Source organism: Lepidochelys olivacea (assembly GCF_965140295.1).
Source record: "Lepidochelys olivacea isolate rLepOli2 genome assembly, chromosome: 14".
In the NCBI taxonomy this organism is placed as follows: domain Eukaryota; kingdom Metazoa; phylum Chordata; order Testudines; family Cheloniidae; genus Lepidochelys; species Lepidochelys olivacea.
The window spans coordinates 9,995,945-10,020,565 of NC_140424.1; the positions used below are offsets into that span (position 1 = coordinate 9,995,945).

The 24,621-nt window shown below is 43.1% G+C and overlaps 1 protein-coding gene across 1 annotated transcript; it reads right to left on the reverse strand.

Moving 5' to 3' along the window:
- Positions 1-1,818: 1,818 nt before the first annotated feature.
- SCPEP1 (serine carboxypeptidase 1) lies at positions 1,819-23,731 on the reverse strand. The gene is made up of 13 exons (XM_084647499.1): positions 23,616-23,731; positions 19,716-19,861; positions 18,632-18,721; positions 18,021-18,176; positions 17,092-17,166; positions 16,066-16,138; positions 14,690-14,727; positions 14,326-14,454; positions 12,783-12,867; positions 11,741-11,854; positions 10,856-10,993; positions 5,523-5,686; positions 1,819-3,302 (listed from the first exon to the last, which is right to left on the reverse strand). Exons 1-13 carry the CDS (start codon positions 23,674-23,676, stop codon positions 3,234-3,236), a joined length of 1,338 nt encoding a protein of 445 aa, XP_084503625.1. The 5' UTR covers positions 23,677-23,731; the 3' UTR covers positions 1,819-3,233.
- Positions 23,732-24,621: the final 890 nt, after the last annotated feature.

A 24,621-nucleotide genomic window follows, 5' to 3' on the forward strand; every position in this document is an offset into this window, starting at 1 on the left:
ATCCTTTGGATCAGCACATGGACCTTCCAATAACCACTTCATCCGAATGGCTCATGAGCACCTCCGTCTCTTTAAGCACTGAATCCCATGCACCTTCAGTTCACAGCGATCTTGAAAATGTTAAGTGATTACATTTTTTTCCCCATTTACACTCAATTCTCAGTGTGAGACGTAGAAATTTATATAGAGCGCTCCTTAAAAAAAAAGCAAAAAAACCCAACACCAAAACCTTGAGTTTCTAGTCACAGCAATTACTGCACCTGTGTGTTCAGCCTTACAGCTCCTGCTGTTGAACCAAACTATCCCTTCTGGGTTGCAGCAGCATCATGAACATTACTGAACTTACACTGCTGAGCTGAACATACCAACTGTACTTGAAAAGCTGGGCTCCCGAGTGTGTGGGAAAAGGCATTGAGCTAAGTTAATTAAACCCCAATGGATTGAATCAGCCTCATGGTTGCTGCACCACAGGGACACCCAATATTTCAGAACAAGCACAAGCCTGGAACGGCTGAGACTGTTGGAGCGAGAGAGGAAACGGCAAAAGCCATTCAACATCTCTCTAGGGGCTTGATTAAAGTAGCGGCAAGGGCTTGTCTAGAAAGAGTTAGTGCACAGCAAGCTGGAGTGTAAACCTACAGCACACTAGCTTGCTGTGCATTAAGTAGCCAAGCAGACCCTGCTAACCTACACGGAGAAGTTTCCTACTGCACTTTGGTGTACTCCTGCTTGAAACAACTTCAGAGGAAGTAATCGGCCTTCAAAAGCTTGCAGGCTAACAGAACTGCTGTCACCATCTACCTTGGGCGATGACTAAGAAAGGGGAAAATGACTCTCCATTGAAGAAACAAGGCAAGTGGCTTGTATCCCTCCCTTTGATCATAACCAGCTGTTCCTCTAAGGGCATGGCTACACTTGCAGTTGTAGAGCGCTGGGAGTTAAACCAGCCTTTGGAAACCGCAGCAGGGAAAACGCTGCCGAGTGTTTACACTCTCAGCTGGAAGCACACTGGCGGGGCCACATTAGCAGTTCTTGCAAGGGCACAAAGAGCAGTGCATTGTGGTAGCTATCCCAGCATGCAAGTGCCTGCAATGAGATTTTCAAATGCGGGGGGGGGTGGAGTGTGACAAGGAGTGTGTTGTGTGTATGTGGAGGGAGATAGAGTGGGTTTTTGGGGGGCTGAGAGTGTGTCAGCATGCTGTCGTGTAAGTGCAGACAGCAGCAGACCCCCCTCGCCTCTCTCTCACTCACTCACTCACTCACTCAAAGCAAGCAGCATTCCTCAGTAATGGTTCCTTTGTCCCGGAGCGGATAAGCAGCCAGCTGTCAGAACCGGAGCTTTGAAAGGGCATATCTGCATTCCTACAGCGAGTTCAAAACAACGACAAGAGTGGCCACTTGACTTAAGGGGATTATGGAACGTTTCCGGAGGTCAATCAGAGTGCAGTAAAGCAACACCTCGTTCACACTGGAGCTGCGGTGCTCCAGCGGGGGGCACAGCAAACGTTATTCCACTCGCTGAGGTGCAATACCAACAGCAGTGTAGCCGCGGAGTCAGAGCGCTCCGCATGCCTTGCCAGTGTGGACGAGTAGTGAGCTAGTGCGCCCAGGGCTCCTTTATTGCGCTGTAACTTGCAAGTGTAGCCAAGCAAGTCACTGGTTCCAGGTTGATTCTTGCCCTCCACACTTTCTGTGCATTGGGCAAGGGGAGAAGAAACTTGCTGCTGTTAGCTACCACTTATATACCTATAAAGTACAGGAGCACATGGCAGTATCTTTCTCCCATTGCTGCTTTTAGGCAGAAAATGCTATAATCCATTACAATATAGCCTTTTATTTGACTTCAAGAACATGTTAAAAAAGGTGACAAGAGCAGGATCAATATATAGATCAGCACAGTTGTAACAATTGGATTCATTATTTAGCACTGAGGGTTTTATTCCCCAAAGCCAGACCATAGAGGTACAAGTTTTTAGGCATCAAATCAACTTGATTCCAAAAGGTGCAGCATTTAAGTGAGATCCACTGGTTTATTGGAAAGGTAGATTGTTTCTGCATTGCCAAAGTTCCCCATAGCAGTTTCAGCTTATTGATGCTCTAACAGCAGAGTTCTTGCACGTGTGTTTACATAGCATTACATTGCAAAAGCTGCAAAGCTAATACTCTGAAGTTTCATGGGTGGGGGGGCCACAGCGCGGTTTGCTATTTATTTAGGATTCTGACAACTGGAACAAGCTGCCTGAGTGTCGACAAAAGGGGTCATTTTCAAAGGGGATTGCAGCTGTACCATAGGAATGAAGTGATTTAAATACCTCATTTATGTGATTGTTTTCATTTGGGAACGGGGATAAGTATACTTTATAAAGAATCTCCACTTCAAATTGCAAAGCCAAGAGTTCACTGCAAGATGCAATCCAAGATCTAGAAAAATATGGATGGGGTATTTGTTCTGACTTATGCCTCCTCCTTATCGCTCAAATAACCTTCTCCTTTTCACTTTCTAGGTTGAGGCCAGAAGCTCTTATCCATTAGAACTTTGGCTTACTCTATGAAAAGAAAGTATTGCCACATTGTTTACTCTCATTATATTAAGCATCCATGCCCTTTGAACAATGGGGAAAGGAAGGTTTTACTGAGGGATGGTTGTGTGGCACTGAGTGCATTAAAAACAAATCTTGGATAATGCACAAGGAAAAGGAGGATCAGGAGTAGAAAGAGTGGCTCAGTATGAACACACATCTCAGTCCAAATTGGATCTGGATCCAAAATGAAGTCCTAGCACAGGCATTCTGCAGCGTCTAGAAAGCAATGTCGTCTGACTCAGATGCCAAGTATCTGTTTAGGAAAAAGCATCCATAGCTTATAGAAGCAGGTTTGCTGCCTAAGGTTGAATCTTTAAAGCAGCAAACTCACCTTAATATTAGTGCATAAACAGACAGAGCATTTGGGTAATGCTCAAGGAAGCGGCTGAGTGTGTTATTTATCAGAGTGAAGTCCTCACAGGAAAAGTCCGTGTGAGCAGTATTGAGGAAGAGAATCACAGTTTACAAATTCAAAGGCAGAATTTCATTTAAGAATAACCATGTATCTCTTTAAATGCCTGGCACATTTCCAAAGTGTAAAAGAGGCTAATTTTCCAAATTGTGATTGTTCCTTCTGAAGTTCAGTTTGTGGCACAAGTTCTGCTAATGCACCGGAGTTATATATGAAAATCATGCCAGCTGGCATCCATTTCACCAGTGTTTTTGTTGTGTCACCATCCTGACCATTTTCAATGCCATGTCCCCTTGATCGGATGGTACCTACCATAGGGAAAGAGAGTGCATTATTAATTGCTATGCAGAAGCAGACAGCGAGCTCTAGACGTTTCATAGTCACACTAATATTTAACTTGCTTTTCTAGGACAGCCTTCACCTTGCTCCCTGATATTAGTGCATTGTGAGAGTACCTTCCAAGTGAGGACTGCAGTCAGGTAAAGATGGGGAAACAAAGGCACAGACAGGTTAAAGCAGGGATCTCAAACTCGAATCACCAGGAGGGCCACATGAGGACTAGTACATTGGCCCAAGGGCCGCATCACTGACACCCTCTGCCCCCTCCCGTACCCCACCCCTTCCATGAGTCCCCACCCCTGCTCTGCCTCTTCCCACCCCTTCCCCAAAGTCCCCACCCCAACTCCGCCCCCTCCCTGCCCCTATTCCAACCCCTTCCCCAAATCCCCGCCCCTGCCGCACCTCTTCTCTGCCTCCTCCCCTGAGCATGCAGCTCCCTACTCCTCCCCCCTCCCTCCTGGAAAGCGCTAAGTGCCTGTAGGTAGGCAGAGGAGTGGGGATGTGGTGCACTGTGAGAAGGAGGAGCGGGGGGGCGAGCTTGGTGGCCCGCAGGAAATAACTCCGGGAGGGTGGGGGGTGGGGGGCGCAGGGAGCTTGCCAGGCCGCAGGAAATAACCCAGGGGTCTCAAACACGCGGCCCGTGGGGCTAAAGTGACTTTCCCAGGGTCAAACAGGAATATGAGGTAGAGCCAGGAAGAGAAAACGGGTCTCCTAACTCCCAGTTCTATGCCTTAAACAGAGGTCCAATCTTCCTCCCAAGTAGTAAGAACTGACAACATTAGAAGTAAATTCCATGTACCTCAAGCAGATATACAGCCATGGGAATGTCCCTACTCAAGAAGTAAGCTTAGGTTCTTGCTCTAGGACTCCTGAAAGTAAACTGGATGGAGTTCAGCGTTTGGATGTTTTTTGTTTCCAAGGTTGCGGGAAGGAAGACAGCAGGCCTGATTCTGATCTCATGCTAGTTTTACACCAGTGGGAGTAACTTTACTGAAGACAATAGATGTACCCCATTTAAAAGAAAAGCCAGTGAAAGGATAATCAACCCTTTAGTCCTGCTTTTTGGTAGCACTGGTAACATTTCTGGAGGGTCATTAAGGGAGAGGATTTATATGTATTAAGACTTTTCTGCTAAGGAGGGAAATGAATAGTGCAATCAGCAAGGCATGAGGATGGCGGTTACAAATATACAATGAAAGCCTAAAAGTGACTAATTATGGGAAATTCCACGGCAAGACCAAGAAACAGAAGTGAATTAAGATGGCTGCATTCTGAAACTGTTTCCGGCTGGGAAGCTGCTAGACACAGTTTGGTGGTCTTCACCTAGGGCACATCTTCACTGGCAATGTTAAAGGGCTGCCACGGCAGTGCTTTAACGTGACTTGTGTAGTCGCGGCATAGCGCTCTAAAAAAAACCCCAAAAAACAAAAAACCCACCTCCACGAGGGGCATAGCTACCAGCCCTGGTGCACAGTCTACACTGGTACTTCACAGTGCTGAAACTTGCAGTGCTCAGGGGTGTGTTTTTTCACACCCCTGAGTGAGAAAGTTGTAGCCCTGTAAAGTGCCAGTGTAGACAAGCCCTTAAACAAGCCTCAGAGTGTTGACTGAATAGGCTTCTAATATTTGGAGTTTGCAAGGAAAGTACAATTAAGATTTACCCTCCTCCCATGGTTCTGTATCGTTATACAGAACATAAAGATGACATTTTTCTCAATATAGTAGATACATGTACACTGTGTTACAAAGATGGATGAAATGCAGATTACCGTTCTTTGTTCAAACAATTTAGAGACAGTATTGAATTAAGATCTGATTTTCCATTACCTTATTCAACGGTCAATTAAACCCAAGCAAAGTACTGGGTGTAAAATGCTACCAGACCAGAAAGGCAGCATTTTACAACCTGTGCTCCACACAATGCATAGTTGTTTACACCAGTACAGAGAAATGAAGAATAAGGCCCATTAAGTCTGTGCTGGGTATTATGCAAAGTCTGAGTGTAAGCCAGATCTTCAAACCAGAAAGATAATTAATCAAAGGAATAATCTACATAGTCTGATTTGGGAGCGTTCATGCAAATGTAGGAAAGCATTTAGCCATATTATGCAGGGAAAGCAGACAGATACATCATTTACAACTTGACTAATATTAGGTTTCTTTTGTCTTTTAGCAAATGTGCTATTTACCATGTGCCCAGCCTTTAGAATCCAGTAGAAGGCCAAGTTCTCATAGGACTTATGGAAAGCAGCTGTCTCAGAGGATTCTGGAGATACATACAGAGCCTTCCATTTTTGTTGGCTGAACTGCTTCAGTTTAGGCCATTTCAGTTTCCGAACCCATGCCTCCTGGCCTAAGTTAGGGATAGAAGAGTTATGTTTCATTATTATTTATAGTAAGACAGCATTTAAAGATCCCAACTGAGATTGGCGTCCCAGTATTCTAAACGCTATATGAACAAATATATAGCAAGTATAGTCAGTCAAAAATTTTTGAATGTTCAAACCAAATTTTTTTTGCAACCACAAAAAACAACCACCAAAACTTTTAATTAAAAATTTCAAAGGATTTTCTTCCCCATGGGTCAGAGACTCTTGAAAATTCCAAAAGTTGACCCAGAGGTTTTGATCAGTTCTAACCATAGCAGACAGTCCTGCTCTGAAGAGCTCACAATCTAAATAGACAAGACATACCAATAGCGGGAGGGAAAGACAGACACACAGAGGAGCGAAGCAGCTTGTGCCTGGTTACCTAGCACCCTCTCCTAGAGAGATTTCAGAGTAGCAGCCGTGTTAGTCTGTATCCACAAAAAAAAACAGGAGTACTTGTGGCACCTTAAAGACTAACAAATTTATTAGAGTATAAGCTTTCGTGGGCTATGCATCCGATGAAGTGGGCTGTAGCCCGCGAAAGCTTGTGCTCTAATAAATTTGTTAGTCTCCAAGGTGCCACAAGTCCTCCTGTTCTTTCTCCTAGAGAGAGACGTCTCTGGGAGAAGTGGCAGCATTAGCAACTCCAGCATATTTTCATTCCCCTTCCCGTACAACACCCTGAAGCCCTCCCTTGCTACACAAACACTGGCAGGTAGGAATTCCTCAGCTCAGGGGGGCACATCAGACCAATGTTAAGCAGTTCCCACCAGAATGCATGCTTGGGCAAAATAAGTCTCATTCTGGTTCTAAATGTATACCTATACCAACACAAGCACAAGTCCTGCACGTTGCTGGATTCCCTGTCCCAGGTGGTAGGAATTGAGGCTGTTCAGCACCTTGCAGGATCAAGCTGACAGCACAAGCTGCGATACACAAGCATACATTGGAAACACGGTCTGCATTAGGGCCATTGTTTTGCTGTTTGTTACAGTCACTCAACCAGGAGAGTCTGAAAAGGCAACCTCTGTTCTCAAGAGCAAGCTAGGGAAGAGAAGAGTGTTGAGGCAACAAATAAAGAGGCCAGTTCCAGGACATTTAAAAAGGCTATTGTTTTTAAAACCACCGCTCAGTTACTACAGCAATTTATGCTGTAAGAAGTGCAGTTTAATTTTACCTCAAAATTAGCCATTTGTGGCACTCCAATTTGTCTTACCAGTTTTGACATCCTAAATAGCATCTATTTAAAGAATTATTGATTGCTGGGCTGTCCATGAAAAGGAATGAAAAAGGAGAGATTTGGGCCGTCTATTCTTAGCAATTAGGAGCCGAGAGATTACAGCAATAAACTTGGTACAGGAGACTATTTTAATAAAGGAGAAAAAGGAAACAGAATGAAGTCTGGCGGATTTGCTGCAGAGTGAGATATTCCAGCGACACCTAATGTGGACCACAAGTCTTCATTTCACAAGTGCGGAGTCTCTTAAAGACAAGCAAAAACTTTTGAGCAATCGTGATGTACATGCGCTTAAGCTGAGCAAGCATGTGCTCTTCGGCAGGTGCACATGTCCTTCAACCCCACCTGCTCCAGACTAATCATTAGGCTCACTCATTGTGTCACTTCTGACACCATTATTAATGGTTTCTGTTGTGGTAACGCCCTGAGTCCTCAGTCAGCATTGGGCCACCTTGTACTAGGTTCTGTACAAACACATAATAAGACATGGTCCCTGCCCCAAAGGGCCTGCCGTTCAATGCACTCAATATCAGTAGGGCAGGAGAAAGAAATGAAATCAATATGTCCAATTTTATATATGCACCAGTCGTGTTTTACATGTATAAATATACAGCCACCTGACTGCTGCTTAGTTTGTGGTTAGTGGGCTAATTATGTGGAGGCATCAAGGAAGAAGTAGGTTGTGAGAAGCATTTGAATTAAAAGGAGGGGGGCACTGGCTTTACTGATAAATTCAGAAGGCCTTTCTCACGTAGGGGGCTGCGTGGAAGAAGGCCCATAAATTCTTGTAGGGGAAGTAGACATAATGGGTGAGCAAGGCTAGAGTGGGTGGGGTGATGTGGTCAAAGGTATGGAGGGGCAGAATTGTGAAGGACCTTAAAGGAGAGGGCAAGAAGCCTCCACCTAATCTAATGGGTAAGGGGCATCCAGTGGAGGGATTCAAGTAGGTGTGGCTGTGTGTGGGGGAATGGTTACAGAGCCAGAGCATCAGGCCGGAAAGATGATAACTCAGTTATTTGTGCTTTGGGAGATGAGGGGCCACTTCTTTATTTGTGCTATAAAATACCTAGCACTAGTAAAATAGTTAACAACAAAATATGCCACCAGCATAATCTGTGTTGCTTGGAAAGACATAATAGAAGACAATGAAGTAAACCACATCCTCAGTAAATGGCTAGGGTTAGACAGGAATAATAATAACAAAAAACAACAAACAACAAAAAAAACCCAGGATCCACCCTTATTGTTGGCTCCATCTCAGGAGTCGCCAGGTTGGATTGCTGCACTTGGCAAACTACATAGGAGTTGTGCCATAATATGTAATTCAAGAAGCTGGAGGTAAGCATGGCAGAGATGCAATTAATGCGATCAAATTCTTAGAGTGGGGCGATATCTCCTAGCACCAAGTCCCTGTGATCTGAGGCCTAGCCCAGCATTTCCCTTCAAACTTAATTTCTGCCTTCCAACTCTGTTGCAAAGCAAGCAAGTTTCCAACAGTGAATCCTGTTCCTCATGGAACCATGGTTAGCAGTGTCCTCAGGACTGAGGGACAGATTCTGAGCTGCACCTCTCAAAGGTACAACTCAGAGGTGCAGCCCAACTGGAGGATGGCTGGGGAGACAAAACCATCATTGTGCCTCCCAAAATCTGGTCTGGATTGGGGGCTTATTCATCCCATAGCATAAATTAGAGCAGCCACTGGGGGTTAACTATTTATAGGCTTATCTAGGGCATTTATCACTGTAGTACCTGAGCATCTCATAATATTCATGAATTATCATTGAAAATTCTGAGGGCAGGGAAAATTTATAATCCCCATTTTCAGATAGTGGAGGAGGAAAGGTGGTGAAACTGAGGCAGAGCTGAAGTGGCTTCACCAAGGGTCACATAGGAAGCTTCTGGAACTGTTTGGAACAGAACCCCTCTCTTCTGAATCCCAAGGCAGTGGCTGCACCGCAAGACAGTCCTTCCTCTTAAGCACTTCATGCTCAGTACTAGGATGGGCAAAAATTTTCTGTCTAAACTGTGTTTCAGCAGATTGGGTATTTTGATTGTATGAAGCTTTTCACAAAAAGCGGCTGCTTCATGTAGTCGATTCCTCCCCCCACCTCCCAACAAACAAAATCTACCATGGAAGCAGGCACATATTGTGAAGTTTCATTTAATCTAAATACCAAATGCCTGGAAAACAAAAATATTTTCAATTTGGCTAGCCTGCTGTGGTGCCTCATGGGAATTGTAGTTTGGTTTCCTCACATCCACATTCCTTTTTATGGCTTGGGCTCCCCAGCTGGACTATATCTCCCATGATGCAACCACCTCCCATCACTACCAGGTGAGACTGTGGTGCATCATGGGAGGTGCTGGGTGAACAGAGAGCTCAACCTATAAAGAATGGAAGCATGAGGTACCCGAACTACAACTCCCTGAGGTATCATGGCAGCTTTTCCAAATTAAAATATTTTGGTTTTGGTTTTTGGGGTGTGGAAATCAAAAGGTCAACATTTTCTGCAGGAGGAAAAACAAACAAAAAAAAAAAGCCTGTTTTCCAAACAGCTCTACTCAATTCCCCTGTTTGCCAGCAGAACTGGTTGCCATGTGGACAGCCTGAGTGTGCAGCTGTTACTTTAGATGGCTGGATGAGGAGAGCTGCACTGACAGCTTCAGCAGACTGTGCTGGAACTATTGGCACATACGGAAGCTTTGCATAATTTACTGAGTGACTCATTGTGCCCATTTTGGTGCCTCTTTTAGGATGTCTCATACCACTGTGTATATTTTATAAGCCACTTGCAACTTCTGAAAGAAACAGTCTTTGTTTAAAAAACTGCTTGAAAGTCACTTTTCAAATCTGCTTTTAGTGATCTTATTTTGCCACAGAAGGGGAGAAAAAAAACTGGCCTCATTTACTGCCAGTCACATCAGCACAGAGTTAATGCTCCCAGCAAAGCGAGCTTTAATCTAATTAACTGAGAATTATTTAGGGATAGTTAACTATCCAGCACTGCAAACAGACTTTTCTAGGTCTGTTCAATAGCTTCAGTGGAAAGCTACATGGAAGAAGCAGCCATACCCACCTATACTTGCTCAAGATGAAAGGCTCCCGTAGCCTTGTGTGAGCAGAAAGGAAGGGAACCAAGCCCATGGGTCTGACCAGGCTGGGGTAGTCAGAGGGCAGCCAGCTCCCTCGTGTCCTTCCAAAAAACTATGACAGGGACTCTCCAGGGATGCAAAAATGTGTCTGGAATATATGGGCCATGTTGCTTCTCCCAGCAGCAGTCAGGGTGCTCTGCCAAGAGTACTAAGGGACCTCATGGAGGAGGAGCACCAGGAAGCAGTTGGAGGCACTAACCCCTACATAGAGCTGCCCTCCCCTCACTGCACCACAGAATGTGGGGGGGTGGGGAGGGAGGGGAAGGGAAGGAATCTGTGGATTTTGGTAACTGAATTCCTAGTCTCTTCTGGGAACAAACCCAGCTTAAACCCTCTCCAAGAAAACTATAAAGTGAATAAGATCTATGGGTCTCTTTCCTGTGTTCCTGAAAGGGTGACAGTGTGATTTGTAAGATATACAAATGTATCTCAATGCAGAGGAAGGATAGTCCATTGGGAAATCTGGGTTCACTTCCCTGCTCTGCCACAGACTTCCTGTGTGACCCTGGGTCAGTCTATTAGTCCTTTCATGCCTTGGTTCCCCATCTATAAAACAGGGAAAATGGCACTGCCCTTCCCCATAGGGGTGTCATGAGGATAAATACATTACAGACTGTGAGGTGCTTAGGTATTATAGTAGTGGGACCACGTAAGTAATATAGATGGGGGCTTGTACAGGGGCTGCCATACAGATTCAAGTATAAATGTTAATAACCAGTGTACATCTTTCTCTTCAGAGAGAAGAAGAATAATGAATGCTTACCCATGGTGTCCACAATGAGATCCAGCTGTCCGTTATAGACAGTAACGTTGACATTGGCTGCCAGCAGTGCATCCACAATATCAATGACAGGCTTCATGAAGTCTTCAGCCATGTGTAAGAAGACTTCTTCTGACTGACCTATTCATATGGATCCAAACATGAAAGACAGTGCAATTGACTAAGTGTGTCATCTTTAAACTGCGGCATCAGCAGCAGGGCTTGACAAGAGCTGTGAAATACAATTTGTTGCTGCAGAAAAGCAACCACTAGAATGGTACATTCCAGACCACAGTGATCAGTCTGAGTGACTGGAGAGAAATGGAGAATGGCCAAGTTCCACATATACACAGGGGATATCAAAGCAGCACAGCACATGTTTCTAACAGTACTGCACATGCGGATTTGTCAGTTTCCATCTCCCATTACAGATCTGGAAGGGTCCTGGCAGGTATTCAGCATTGCTCTCTAATGTTTCCCTCTGGTTTGATTTACACCCTCCTTTCCCTGAACTCTCACAGCACTGGCTTTCTGGCAGAGGAGAATGGCTAGGAAATCCTTTTGGCAGACTGAGTTGCACAGATAGTTTTCAGCTGCTCAGGTATGAGGCATACTCTCCCTTCCAGGGTGTGCACCTAGTTAGACCCTAGCAGGCTAGAGAGGAAGTCACAAGGACCAGAATCATGCCTATGCCCATAGGCCTGCCCAGTTCCCTGTTGTGGGTTCTTTTTAGGAGCCTGTCCTACAGTTGGGCCCAAGCAGGATGAGAATTTTAACAAGCAAGTCAGGGAGACTTTATGTGGTAGAGCATCAGGACTGCTTTGAACAGACTACAATACTGTGTAAGTGACAAGCTGCCCATAAGAGCCATGTCAGAGGGTAGAGTACCTCCCCATCTGATAGAGTCAGGAATGATTCTCAGCTTCTTTCGGATGGGTCCATTCATCAGGTCACTTAAGCTGTCCTTATGCAGACGTTCGACATGGCGCTGATAAAGTTTAACTGAAAGGAAAGAAAAGAGTTTATTCTGCAGCACAGGGTGTTGGATTTAAAGATGATGGATAGGCACTAAGATGGTATCTGATAAACAAACACCACAAGGCAAAAACAAGTTTTATCAAGGCTCATTCAGTTCAGATCTAAGAAACTCTTTTCTACTGAAACTGCAATAGTACACAGAGAAAGAGACTTGCTGATTTTTAAGAGGTCTACAGTAGAAGATAGAATAGCCTATAGCATGGCCTATAGCATGGTCAAAAGATAGATGAGGGACAGAGTCATTATCTTGTTCTTTTTTCTGCCAGTGCATATTGTTCCCAACACTACATTTCTGGGGCTAAGTTTCTGCTTTAGCTAGTAAGCCTGAACATAAACTCTTCTCATCACCAGACAAGTTAGTTTTGAGCTGCAACCACTTGTTACTTTTAAAAGTAAGCAGGGCTCTTCACCTCATCCCTCCACCCCCATCTGTCTCTGGGAGCCAACAGAGACGGTAATAAAAACAATTATTTTATTTTCATGTAAATATTTAAAGGCGATGAAGAAGTGATGTCGTGAAGGCTGATGGAGGCCAGTGTCTAATCAGATCATCTTATGCAAGTGTTTGGAGGACATAATTAGTTCATAGGTTGTGAAGCTCCAGAGTAATGTATTTACTACTGCCCGTGACTAATATCCAGAGTGCACAGGGTGTATCTAGGTGGAAGTATATGCCACAAAAGAGCTGTGGTATATCCCTCAAGAGGATTCTTCAAGCCCTCCCTGTATGGAGGCCAGTAAATTCAGTACTTGAGAACACTCGGCATCTTCGCAAGATGTGGTAGCCACAGACAGTAGCCTACCACCTACAACCACAGGTCTGGGTGCTCAGCACCTCTGCATATCAGGCTCTTGGAAGCTTAACGTCATAAACATGCTCCCCTCAGCTTACTAAGATTGATATTTTCATGTTTCGAGGCTTTGAGATCTGGAGACTTCTTGGCTAGGATGTTATAGAAATTCACGTTGTCCGTGTTCTGAAAGAGTGAGAGAAGAGGATATATCAGACTGGACATTTTATTTCAATAGCTATAAGAGAAACATCTCTCTAACACATGAGGGTTGCACTCTCCCCGCAGACCAGAGAGGTCAATGTTCCCTACTTAAATGGGGCCCTATTCTGCTCCCTGTTCTGGCCCCTATTTTGAGGAAGGCCTTTTTGGAAGGGCCTTTGGTCCCTTGCTCCCCTCCTTTTTGATGATGGATTTTGGGAAAGGGCTTTTTCCAGTTCCCAAAGTTCACATACAACTGTGTTTGAGAGAGAGTGAGGGAGAGCATACACCTTGCTACTGATTTTCTTTCCTAGCCTTGAAGAGGCAGGAATCTCCTGGAATCCCACCACTCCATCCATGGCTCCAGAGACTTTCCACCAGCTGCAGCTATAGCCTCAGTGCCACCGATATCCCAGATGCTCCCTTCACCTAGGCCTTGCTCAATATGAGGCTTCCCATTTCTCAGTTTCCTCCTATCACATCAGCCTCAGCCATCCCTTGTGCTCCCTTTTGATAGTGTCAATCAATATCCAGCATCCATATTCTGGAACAACTGATGCAGCCAATTCATCATATCTAGATGAATCCAAGAACTGTGGATTCACCACATCCCCAATACAGCCAACAAACTGGACATGGACCAGAGAAGAGGTGTGTTTCCATTAAAGTTACTCAGAATTAAAAACAAGACCCAACAAATTTCCCATAATTAAATTTTAAATATTTAGATGTTCTGATGTAGAAGTCAGAAATCATTCCATTGCAACAACCAAAGAGGAGCAGCTCTGCCATCCCTGTTACATACACATTGTAGCTGGGAGGAATGGTTACATGGGCTTGGAGTGAAAGGCAAAAAGATAGCCAAAGTATCGTGCTAGAGCATGAAACGAGGAAGTGAAACCAGCCATGCACAGAACACTAACAACTGCAAGACACCCAGAAACGAGAAGCAGTTTTTAGCTTAGTCTTTGAGTTTTAGTACAGCATTAGGTGACTTTTTTTTTTTTAAAGTCACATAAGTGAACCATATCACTGTAAAACACCTACTTTGGCCCAACCAAGCAGGTTTTTAAAGTTAAGCTTGAGTAATACCACTGAAGTCAATGGGCTTATTAATGTGCTCTAATTTAAATAATCTGTTTAAGTGCTTTACTCAATCAAAACCTTAGTGTTGTACTGCTTTGCACACATCTGGGCCTCATTCTCCATTGCCAACCACCTTGGGTAGTCATTTACACCAGTGCAAAGAGAGCATCAAATGCTTTCAAGTCAGCATGGTAGCACACGGAGTGCACTGGTGTGAACAACTATACAAGGAGCGGGGTAATAGAGAATCTGGCCTATCTGTACGTTAATAGCAGAGCATTACCTGAATTTGTTCATTTCCATAAGCCATTAGCATAAGTTACTTACTAATCTTGATGCCAGACAGCATTTTCTTACCTGTTCAACTACTTCCTCGGTTTGACTCCAGAGCTCAGTGGCCAGTGTGTATTGCCCTTTATTCACTGCATTCATGACCTTTTTGGCAGCAGCAGTCACCTCCACTAGACCTTGATCATCAAGGAGAGACTGGAATGCAAACAGGGAGAGACCAACCAATTGCTCATGGAAAGAATTTGATTTGAGGTTATAAGTCAATGTCATGCCCTGTTAATTACCAGTATAATTACCAGTATACTGGTTGAAAGCTAACCTAGAAATGGAAGTCCCCTCTTGGATTTAAATTGTATAGTGTAAGGTCTTGAATGAAGCCTTAAAAACCAGAACAATTATTGCAAATAGCAGAGATGGAGTAAATACTTACAGTGCCGTAAAGGTACGGCCCCCAGGAAAGCACAGAATCTAGAGAAACAAAATAGGTTTCAAGCATTTAATAATTTCTCCAACAAAATTTTCCCTCTAAAATAGCAGGAATAATAGTGATGGCAGCATAGAGAGGCAAAGAGGAATTACTCAATAAGGAGGCATTGTCAGATCAAATTTAGTACAAAATTTAGGCATTGAAGCGGTTTACAAAATCTAAACCCACCACCATGACATTAGCTCTCCACATGTTAGCCAATGGAAGCCATTTAAAGCAACCAATAGACATTTCTCCTGCAGCATTTGCAACTCAAACATTGCAGCACAGTGCTAGTGCATGAGAACACGTAGACAGATTTGTGTAGTCAGTCAATGTTCACCTGTTTGCAAACAGTGCAAGAGGACAAAAAAATATAAATAAGTCAGATTTTTGAGAAGTTATAAGCTAGGACAGGGGAAGATTGTTTAAGGTAAGCCTATAGCACCCTACTCTTCTAACTTCCCGCATCTAAGTCCAGATCCTCCAATGGGGCTTGCCCATGTAGATCTCACTGCAGGATCAGTACGATAAGAAATGCTTTGATGTGGTCCTTCATCTCCACCTCTTTCTCCCCAAGCAAACAGTCATCCCAGCTTTGTTGACTATCACACTGCTGTGGCTGGTGGCTTCTAATGTTAGTGGTAAATTTAGAGATGGTTGGTAAAACGCAAACAGTAGTTTAAAAGCCAGATGTGGTGGAAATTTAGAAACACTTAGACCTCCCGATGTAAAGCTCCCTACCTACTGTAAAGGCTAGTAGTAAAGCAAGCATTTTCCTACCTGCCATTTTTTAAGTGTGCTTGGATAACATAAGGCCAAACTATTCAAGAGTGGACACTTTTGATCTGCTGTTCAGAGGTGCAGGGTTCAGGTGGAGTCATGGGTTCTCAGTATTTCTGAGAAATCATGCCTCAAGCAGTCTCACGTTTGAGTTTCACAGTTTCTGGATGCCCAAAGTCAATGGCCCCCAAATCAAGGAGCATGTCAAATCAGCTGCAGTCTTGTGAATCCTTCAGTGGCTAAGCCTTAACTGAAGCATTTTTTTACTGAAACACTTCAGACCTTTTAGTGACTTTTAGGGACACTCCCCTGCCACCCATCTAAAGGAACATGAGTTTGTTACGAGCTTTGTCCTGAGGCCATTTTGAATTTCTGACACCTCTAGACTGGGGCTGGTTTAATTACAGCTCCTTGAAACATCAATGTACATTTACCCTGATTAGATTTCCCGCATTCACTGGAGATCTGCTCCATTTAAAGTCGGTACAGACAGTATTCAAGACAGATGTGGGCTTTTTGGGGAGAGGGAGAAGTTCACAAAAATCCTATAAACATACCTAGAGGAGAAATCCATGAATCTCCGAGAGCAGCCCCAACAAAATTGCACTCTATGCTCCCATCGTGAATAGCCTTTAAAAATAATGTAAAGAGAGCTTTTAACGCACATTTAGGTAAACAAGGATCTTCTACCTAGTTCTTCTCCTTAACCAGCAAATGGTAGAAACAGGCTTCACAATGCAAGATAAGCAGAAGTGCCTTTGTGTTACAGGAAACAGCCCTTTCACTTTAACTAGCATCAAGACACAATGACAAATGAGATCTGATGAGAGTCCATTTATGTCCCAAATGACTATCAATTCATCATTGTCACTTGTCTTGGTAAGAGGAGGCTCTGTAAGAGTCGCTGAATTCATTCTTGAATTTCATGGCCTGACAGGATTACCATAGGATAAGACAACAGCACCAGAGGAGGCTCAGGTGCAGAAGAAAGATAGGAAGGGAGTACATGGTTTGCATGTACACTGTATCTATAAAAGCCAGTTATGGAAAAGCTCAAAGTTTTATGAAATTTCTAATTCAGTGTGAGCCTTTGAGAATAAGCTGCTTCTTTCAGTGATCTCGAGTCCTCAAGAGCCTTGTCACTTGTCAGAGACAAATGGTGTATTCAGGGCTTTGTTGCATCATCCGAGTCAAGCAACAGATTCTGGGCTAGAGAATTTATGAGGCAGATTTTCAAAGGCACAAATGAGAATTGGGTGTCCAACTCCTACTGACTTCCAGTGGGAGTCGAGCACCTAACTACCCTGTGTGCCTTTGAAAATCAACCCCAACAAGGCTGCCTGTGGTCTATTTAACCCTGAGACCTGGGGCACAATGTAGTCATTTTCTAGTTATCCACTTCTTAGCTTGGCTAAGATCTTTCTCTTCTACTGTGAAGAAATTTTACTCTCTAAAAAATGAAAAAGCTTCTACTCAAAAACAAAAATCAACACACCATTAGACCTTTCTTTAAGACATGAGAAATACACATGCCCCCAAGGAAGACGCTGTTATTCACTCACATAGGGAAGGAACTGCTTTACCTTGTACAGCTCTAAAGCGATACCAGCTGCCATCTTTCCTCCATAAGATTCTGAGAAGATGTAGAATGGAATAGTCTGGAAAAGGAAACCATACAATAAGGCTATTAGACTCCCAGCACAATATACATTTTGCCCACCCTCCGCCACCTACATAAAATCCAAACTGCACCTGCTCATCCCTCAAACACTCGATATTTTGTTTGTTCATTCTGAGTTGCACCTAGAGAGGCTACGATCCTACAATGCTGTATGCACAGAGCTTCTTTGTCTTCAGTGGGGCTCACTACAGGTACAAGAATCCACCGGCCTGAATGGAGGATTGGGGCCAAGGACAGAAGCACAAATAAATGCAGCTGCAATAGATGTCAATTAGACATCCAATTTCACCTTTAAGTCAGCGGGAGAAAAAAAGGACATTAGTTGTGCCTGCAGGTTTAAAAACAAACAATAGGAAGTACTTCTTCACCCAACGCACAGTCAACCTGTAGAACTCGTTGCCAGGGGATGTTGTGAAGGCCAAAACTAACCGGGTTAAAAAAAAATTTAGATAAGTTCATGGAGGATAGGTCCATCAATTGTCATTAACTAAGGTGGTCAGGGATACAACCCCTGCTCTAGATGTCCCTAGCATCTCACTGCCAGAAGCTAGTAGTGGACGACAAAGGATATATCACTCGATGATTGCCCTGTTCTTTTCATTCACTCTGAAGCACCTGGCATTGGCCTCTATTGGAAGACGGGATACTGGGCTAGATGTACCATTGGTCTGAGACAGTATGGCTGTTCTAATGTGCAGTAGCTAGTGGCGTATGCTACCTTCTGGAGAGGCTGTTTTCTTCCTCAGTCTAGCTGTTTACTAATCCTCTCTGATGCCTTGGTTAGAACCACATTTTTCTTTAATGCTATTAAACAAAATTAGAGTTCCTTACCTGGAATTCTTTCATCAACTTGAAGAATTCTTTAAGAAGAACCAGCATATCGGAAGATACAGTGGAGAGATCTTTTGCAAATGCATTACTATCATTTGAGTAACTGAATCCAGTGCCAACAGGATTATCGACAAACAGTACACTGGCTGCCTGCAGCTATACAACCAGGAGAAAGTAGATTTGTATGAAGTCTCCATTCAATTACCAATACGTGCAGATTTCCCCTTTCCCCAGTTTCAGATGTGTATTACAGACAAATTCACCGAACCATGTTTCCTCCACCAAATCAAATGGGTAAGCCTATGCCTAAATGAGCTGCTCTTAGCAGCTGTTTCCCCTACTACCGCATTTTAGGGATAAAGTATTCAAAGATAAGCAAGTTATTGCAAACATGTGGAGGAGGATGGTTCGATACCACTTTAAATGTGTTTGTTGGATTAAAAGTAGAACTACAGAAAAATTTTATCTTGGGACATGCTGAATTTAAGATGGACACTGTACTGCTTGGGGCATTTTTGTCCTGGTCAATCACCTGACTAAGAAAGCAAGGATCTCATCTATAAGTCAATGAGTACAAGCTGAGATTACCAATCATAAGCTTTCTACTATACCCAGGTTGTATTTCTTGGTTTCAGTTCTGCATCCAAGGGACCAATTTCTTCAAAGTTCCCAAATCCACAGCCTGAAGCTCCTGGACCTCCCTACGGGGGAAAAACAAAACAAGAAAGCTGATTAGAATCTGGGGAATCAAGACAAACCAATAGAGTTAGATCGCTGGAGTTACACAGCAATAGTTTGGGTGCTGCATGCTAAAATGCAAAGGGAGCTCCTGTCTTCCTTCATTATATATATATATATATGCGCCCTGTTTGTGGAGAGAGGAATTTAAAAAGACTCAATCATTAATCTGTGAAAGCATTTGATTATCTTTAGGCTAGGCAGATACCATGCTGAAGCTTTTCTTCCCATCCAGAGCTGAGCACACTTCAGTGCAGTGGGTTATGGAAGAGTCAGCTACTGAACTGGTGCATGCATAAGAGTCACTTGTCCCCAGGTGCATAGCATGTGCACTACCCGTTGCACAATTAATCTAGAACGTGAAAGACTGAGTCAACTGGTGGATTATATTCAACATTAGCTCCTGTAATATAGTGTCTAGGATTTGTGTGTGTGTGTGTATTATACGCACACACACACACCATTGTCTTGAACTTCTCTGATTGGATAGAACTGGTCTCCACTCTAAAATAAAAAGTCCCAATCTTTTCCCTCTCTCCATACAGAAATCTCTTTAGGCCTCTTATCATTTTCACCAATTGTCTCTGACTTCAGACAGTTGGATCTGCTCTTTAGTTATGCGTTCGCAGGGTGCCTAGCACAAAGGGATTGAGGCCACTAAGTGCAACCACAATCCAAAGAATAATGAACTGTCTTGATTTCTGCTACATGCTTCTTGATATAGGGTGATCAGAATTAAACACATATTCCAAGTGAGGTGTCCCATTAATTTAGATAATTGCTTGATAACATATTCAGTATTCTTTTCTAACCTGAAAACCTAGTTCAGACAGGACTCAGAGAATAAGTCATAGCTCAAAATCTTATTTCTGTGTAGCTAGAATATCATGGCAGATCAGTATGCTGAATGGTACAGAAATCAAGATTCCTTTTAAAACGGCTTTCACAATATCTTACCTGAAGCCACATAATGAGAGGTAATTCCGTGAAATTTTTGGCAGAGTTGTTTGCATAGTAGAGCCACCAGAACATGCTTGCATTGCTTCTGACTGTTACATATCCCCATGCTTCTTTCTGTTCTTTTGATTGCTTTATAACTGCACCTAAAGAAAAGGGGTATCCGATTCAGTTGAGTAGAGTGGGCATTTGACCAGTCCAAAAATAATTGGTCAACGACAGGTCAAGTATTGTCAAATCGTCAAATATTTTACAGAACTAATTTATTATAACAGTAACAACAGTAATAAAAAAGAAAAAGACTTTATGGTCTGCAGTAGGCTTAGATAAATACTTAGCATTAGATAAATACTTATGTCTAACTACAAAAAGTAAGTTCTTAACTCAGTTATTTTAACTCAGACAAATATGAAACACAATGAAATGAAGATCTAAAAAATGAAAGAATGGCACCATGATGCAATCACAAAGGTAGGTCACTGCCTATATTAGAGCATTCTTGTTAGGATAACTGACGGTGATCAAATAATAGCTGGTCAGTTGACATTATTTGTCAACTGACCAGCTTGCCAAACCTAAATTAGCATGTGAAACATTTGACCTTGAAACATTTGACCAACAGAGACTTGGCCGAGACCCATTAGTTTTAATTTTGGGTGTGGTAATTACAAACACTCTCATTCAAAAATATTTACTACTGAACAAAACACCTGAATCCTGACTCCACTCACACTTCCACCCAAATCCTGCAAATATTTAAGCACTTGTATAACTTTGACTTCATCAGGTCTACCCACAGGAATTAAGTTATGCATATACTTAAGCGTTAGCAAGATTGGGACCTTCCATTATCTTTACCACCGTTGCAGCTGTCCAAATGCTGGAATAAATTTTCTAGAACACACATGCCTTTAAGTACTTGCAAAGAGCAGGGCTGAAATACTGGTGCCATTGAAGACAATGTCAAGTCTTCCATTGATTGTAATGGGGCCAAGATTTCAGCCTCAGTTTGGTCCCAGTCTTACAAGCACGATCAAATCATGTTATTATAGTATCCAAATATTGTTAAGTTTAGGGCCCTAAGAAAAGTCATCATTAGGGCCTGATCCAAAGCCCAGTGAAGGCTGCTGAAGACTCATATTAACTTCAATGGGCGTAATCTACTATGGTGTATGATGCAGATGCGTTGTAGGGAGCAGATCTTTAAAGCTTAAACCCCTCCCTAGTCTTCTTTATCACAAAATAGTCACTAGAACAATATGGACTGTCCAGTAACTGGGAAGCAGGTTGGTCAGTAAAGATGCCCTAGTGCATAGTACAGGAATGATTCCATCTATTTTGTCAGAAATTTGGGTTAAGAACTGCTCCACATCTGTGCAACAGCAAGTTAAAGTGCTTGCTTATTCTGAATGGGCGCCGTTTCACTTGGATTTCAGGAGCAGCAGCATGAATGGCCTTGAACGAGCCTACAATCTGCTAGCAGCATTATCAGAATGTTTTGAAAACACTACAAGTAGAGGAAGGGTTACCATGTAGAATGATATTATAAACAGAATTGGGTTAGCCATGTTCTCTTTAGCTCTGAAGTGACTCTTTGATATTTTTCTTGATACTTTGAAGCATCAAGAATCTACATTCATTCTTACTGCCAAGATGGACTTCAGCTCATCAGTTCACATCGTGTCATGGTTTCAAAAATAAGGATAGCACCCTCGACCGGTCCTCAGCATTAGACTGTGTCATTAGTTGACAAGCTATTTGGGACTATTAACATCACCTAAAAATGCTATCTGCTTTGAAGTGCAACAATGCGTTTGCCTTATACTCAAGAAAAAGTCTCTGCTGCCCAATCAAGCAATGACCTCCGAGAGAGAGTTTGGTATCAAGCTCTAAAGACCTATGGCCCTGATACTACAATTGGATCCAAAACAGCAGACCATGTGCCTATGGGAGGCCCACTGAAGTGGATGCAAGGATCTGCATAGGATCCAGGTCCAATTGCAGGATAGGGACCTTAATTTTCAGGCAGCTTCACTTCAGGGAATACTCCATTACCCAGTATCAAAGAGCTTGGATCACAGAAGCTGAAGGTGGAAGCCAAAAGGCCAGGCCACAAGAATCTTGTGGTAGGAAGGAAAGTCAGCCTCAAGTAAACTAAAATGTTTGCAATTAAACCACATAAATTTCCCAGTAGAAGTGTGCTTCTAACTTTAAATCAGTTATTAGGAGTTAACTAGGCAGTTGCTTACAATGGTCAACATCGGTGTGTCTTGAAGTTATTTTTCTAACTTCAGGAAAAATCCTGAAGCTGGGCTTGAAAGCAGTTTAACAGCTGAAGTGCAGAGGGGCAGCCTAATTTTTACAAGTCCTTGTCTTGTTTATAACCCCGTAAATGTTGCATTATACAATTGCTTGCAGTAAATCAGAGAGATGCAATTTGAACAAGGAATATTGTTTTTTCAGCTTATTAACTATTTGTTAGTCTCTACGCTGCCACAAGTACTCCTTTTCTTTTTTCCTTTTTGTGTTTTCAATTAATTTTGTTATTGTAAGAACCCTAGCGGTCCAGCGAGATCATCAATTGTATGACCCCTCATCTAAAACCTAGGCTAATAGATCATGTGCATAGACAATTATCCACATAAAACAAACAATGTCTCCCCACCTATATCTTATCAATAGCCCTGACAGTAAGCTCCAAAACGTCTCAGTTACATTATTCTTAGTTTTATCTGAGAAAAGTTTTTAAAGTATTTATCTGAGAATAAACAGCAGAGACTTATCTTCACTTGTCCTGGGAGACCAGGGATGGCGGGGAGGGTGAGAGAATCAGCAGAGTTTAGAGCATTAGATTCCATCTAAATCCTGTTCTGTGTAACAACCTGGCATCTTTAACCCACCCCACACTAGGCTGATGCTTTTCAGCTAGGGGCAGTGGACCCTTTTCTCCAGGAAAAAGGTCAGCCACATAATAAACACTGTCACTATAGCTTAAGGGTGCACAGCACAGAGCTCTAAATTAAAGAGAGGCACATCATGTTCAAATTAAAGCACCACCCCCAACCAAAATTTTTTTGACACACCTGATTTTCAAACTTGATCCCCAAACCTACAATCCTGAGGTTGTGCAGACTGACCCATGCAGAGTTCTATTAAAGTCCATGGAGCTCCATGTGGGGCAAAGGGCCATCCACATGTTCCTTATTGAAGGATCAGGGCTTCGGACAGCAGTTCTTATGCATACCACATAAATAAAAGACTGCCTGTCTATCACTTCAGTAATGCAAGGCTACTTTCATGGGAGTAAAAAGAAAGAGCTACTCCTACGGGTGGGTGGGGTGCAGAATACTCCTGCAGCAGATGTATATACGTTCTAGGACACTGGATCAGATCCCTGACTCACACAAATACTTGCCATTGATTTCAGTGTGGGTACTTACATGTGGTGAAGTTACATATATTCTTAGGGCCTGACCCTGAACACGCTTGGTAACTTTTTCCATTGCGAAAGACTAAGTGAACAGCCAGAGCGTTCCAAGAAAGGGATTACATAATTAACGTTGCCGGCTAGGCAAAGCTTAAAACAGTGTGAGCCTGGAACAGACCCCCTTAAAAAAGGCTCAGACTTTGAAAGCGCAGTACAAAACTCTCAGCACATCTGGATTTAGATGCTTTTGCCAGGGCCTAGCACAAAAAATATCTGGGGGGTGGGTATGTAGGGTAAAAGGAGGCATCATTCATTCCTTAGTGTTCACCTAACAACAATAAATGCCTGAAAGTTCAACAAGCCATAAAACAGTCGGTTTAGAGCAAGTTTAGGAGAAAGGTGCTGGCCAGTAATGTCCATCACCCCTAGCTTCAATAACTCCTCATGGACACTCAGCCCCCTACCAAACATACCTGAGCCCAACGTCAGCAGGAAAAGCAGCGGGATAACATGTTGGCTAAGCAGCAGCTCCATCTCTGCAGCAACTGGGGAGTTTCCTGACTGAAAATCATATGACTCGGGTCTCCAGTCAGCTGCCTAGTGAAAAGGGAAGTGCTGGCTCTCTGGTTATAAAGGGAGCCGGTTACTGCCCCAGGGCGCCCTCTCTTCTTCCCTGCATGGTAAATACAACAGATATCTATGCTGCAGTCAAGATGCCAGTTACACTTAACATGGTTCTATCTGCGCGGCTAGATTTAGCTGCCTTGCCAACCTGGCTGATTTCCCATGTTATGCTACAGAATTTATTGGGCTTGTCTACTTGAGAACTACTGGTTTTTCTGATGCTGGACACTAAATCCAGCCTGTGAGATGAGGAAAGGAATTGTGTATAAAATCACCGAGTGATTTGTGTGTGCTAAAAGGATTTACAATCATTCTATTTCCACAACTTTTCTAGTGATTTAGGTTTTCCAAATTCATTCTTCCTGGAGACATAATCCTAAGGAAATATTTCTCTCTCCTTCTCTCTCTCTCTCTCTTTCAATGCCCATATATCTCAGATTCTCATTTCATGCTATTCAGATTTGACACTTTCTAGAAGAACTACTTGCTCTTCTCTTGCAGACCCAAACCAAAAGCATTTATGTACAAGAGTAATTTTTCTCATGTGAGCAATCCCACTGAAGTTAATGAGGCTCCACATATACATAGGGCTCTACTGTGTAAATCGGACTGCAGTATCATGGATTTAAGATGTTAATATCAGTTCTCCTAAGAACATAGGAGCAGAATTGTTTTACATGATTAACTTTACATGGGATGTGTTGGGGGGATAAAGGTGGGGGGGACAGAGAGTTTAAGTGATAATTAAGGCTTTGGTCCTGCATCTGGCTCCACCCAGCTCTATTTTAATACCCATGCATAGCCAGCTGCAGCAGCAGGGTCTAAAACAGACACTCCTCTGTGCCAAGGTGGTAA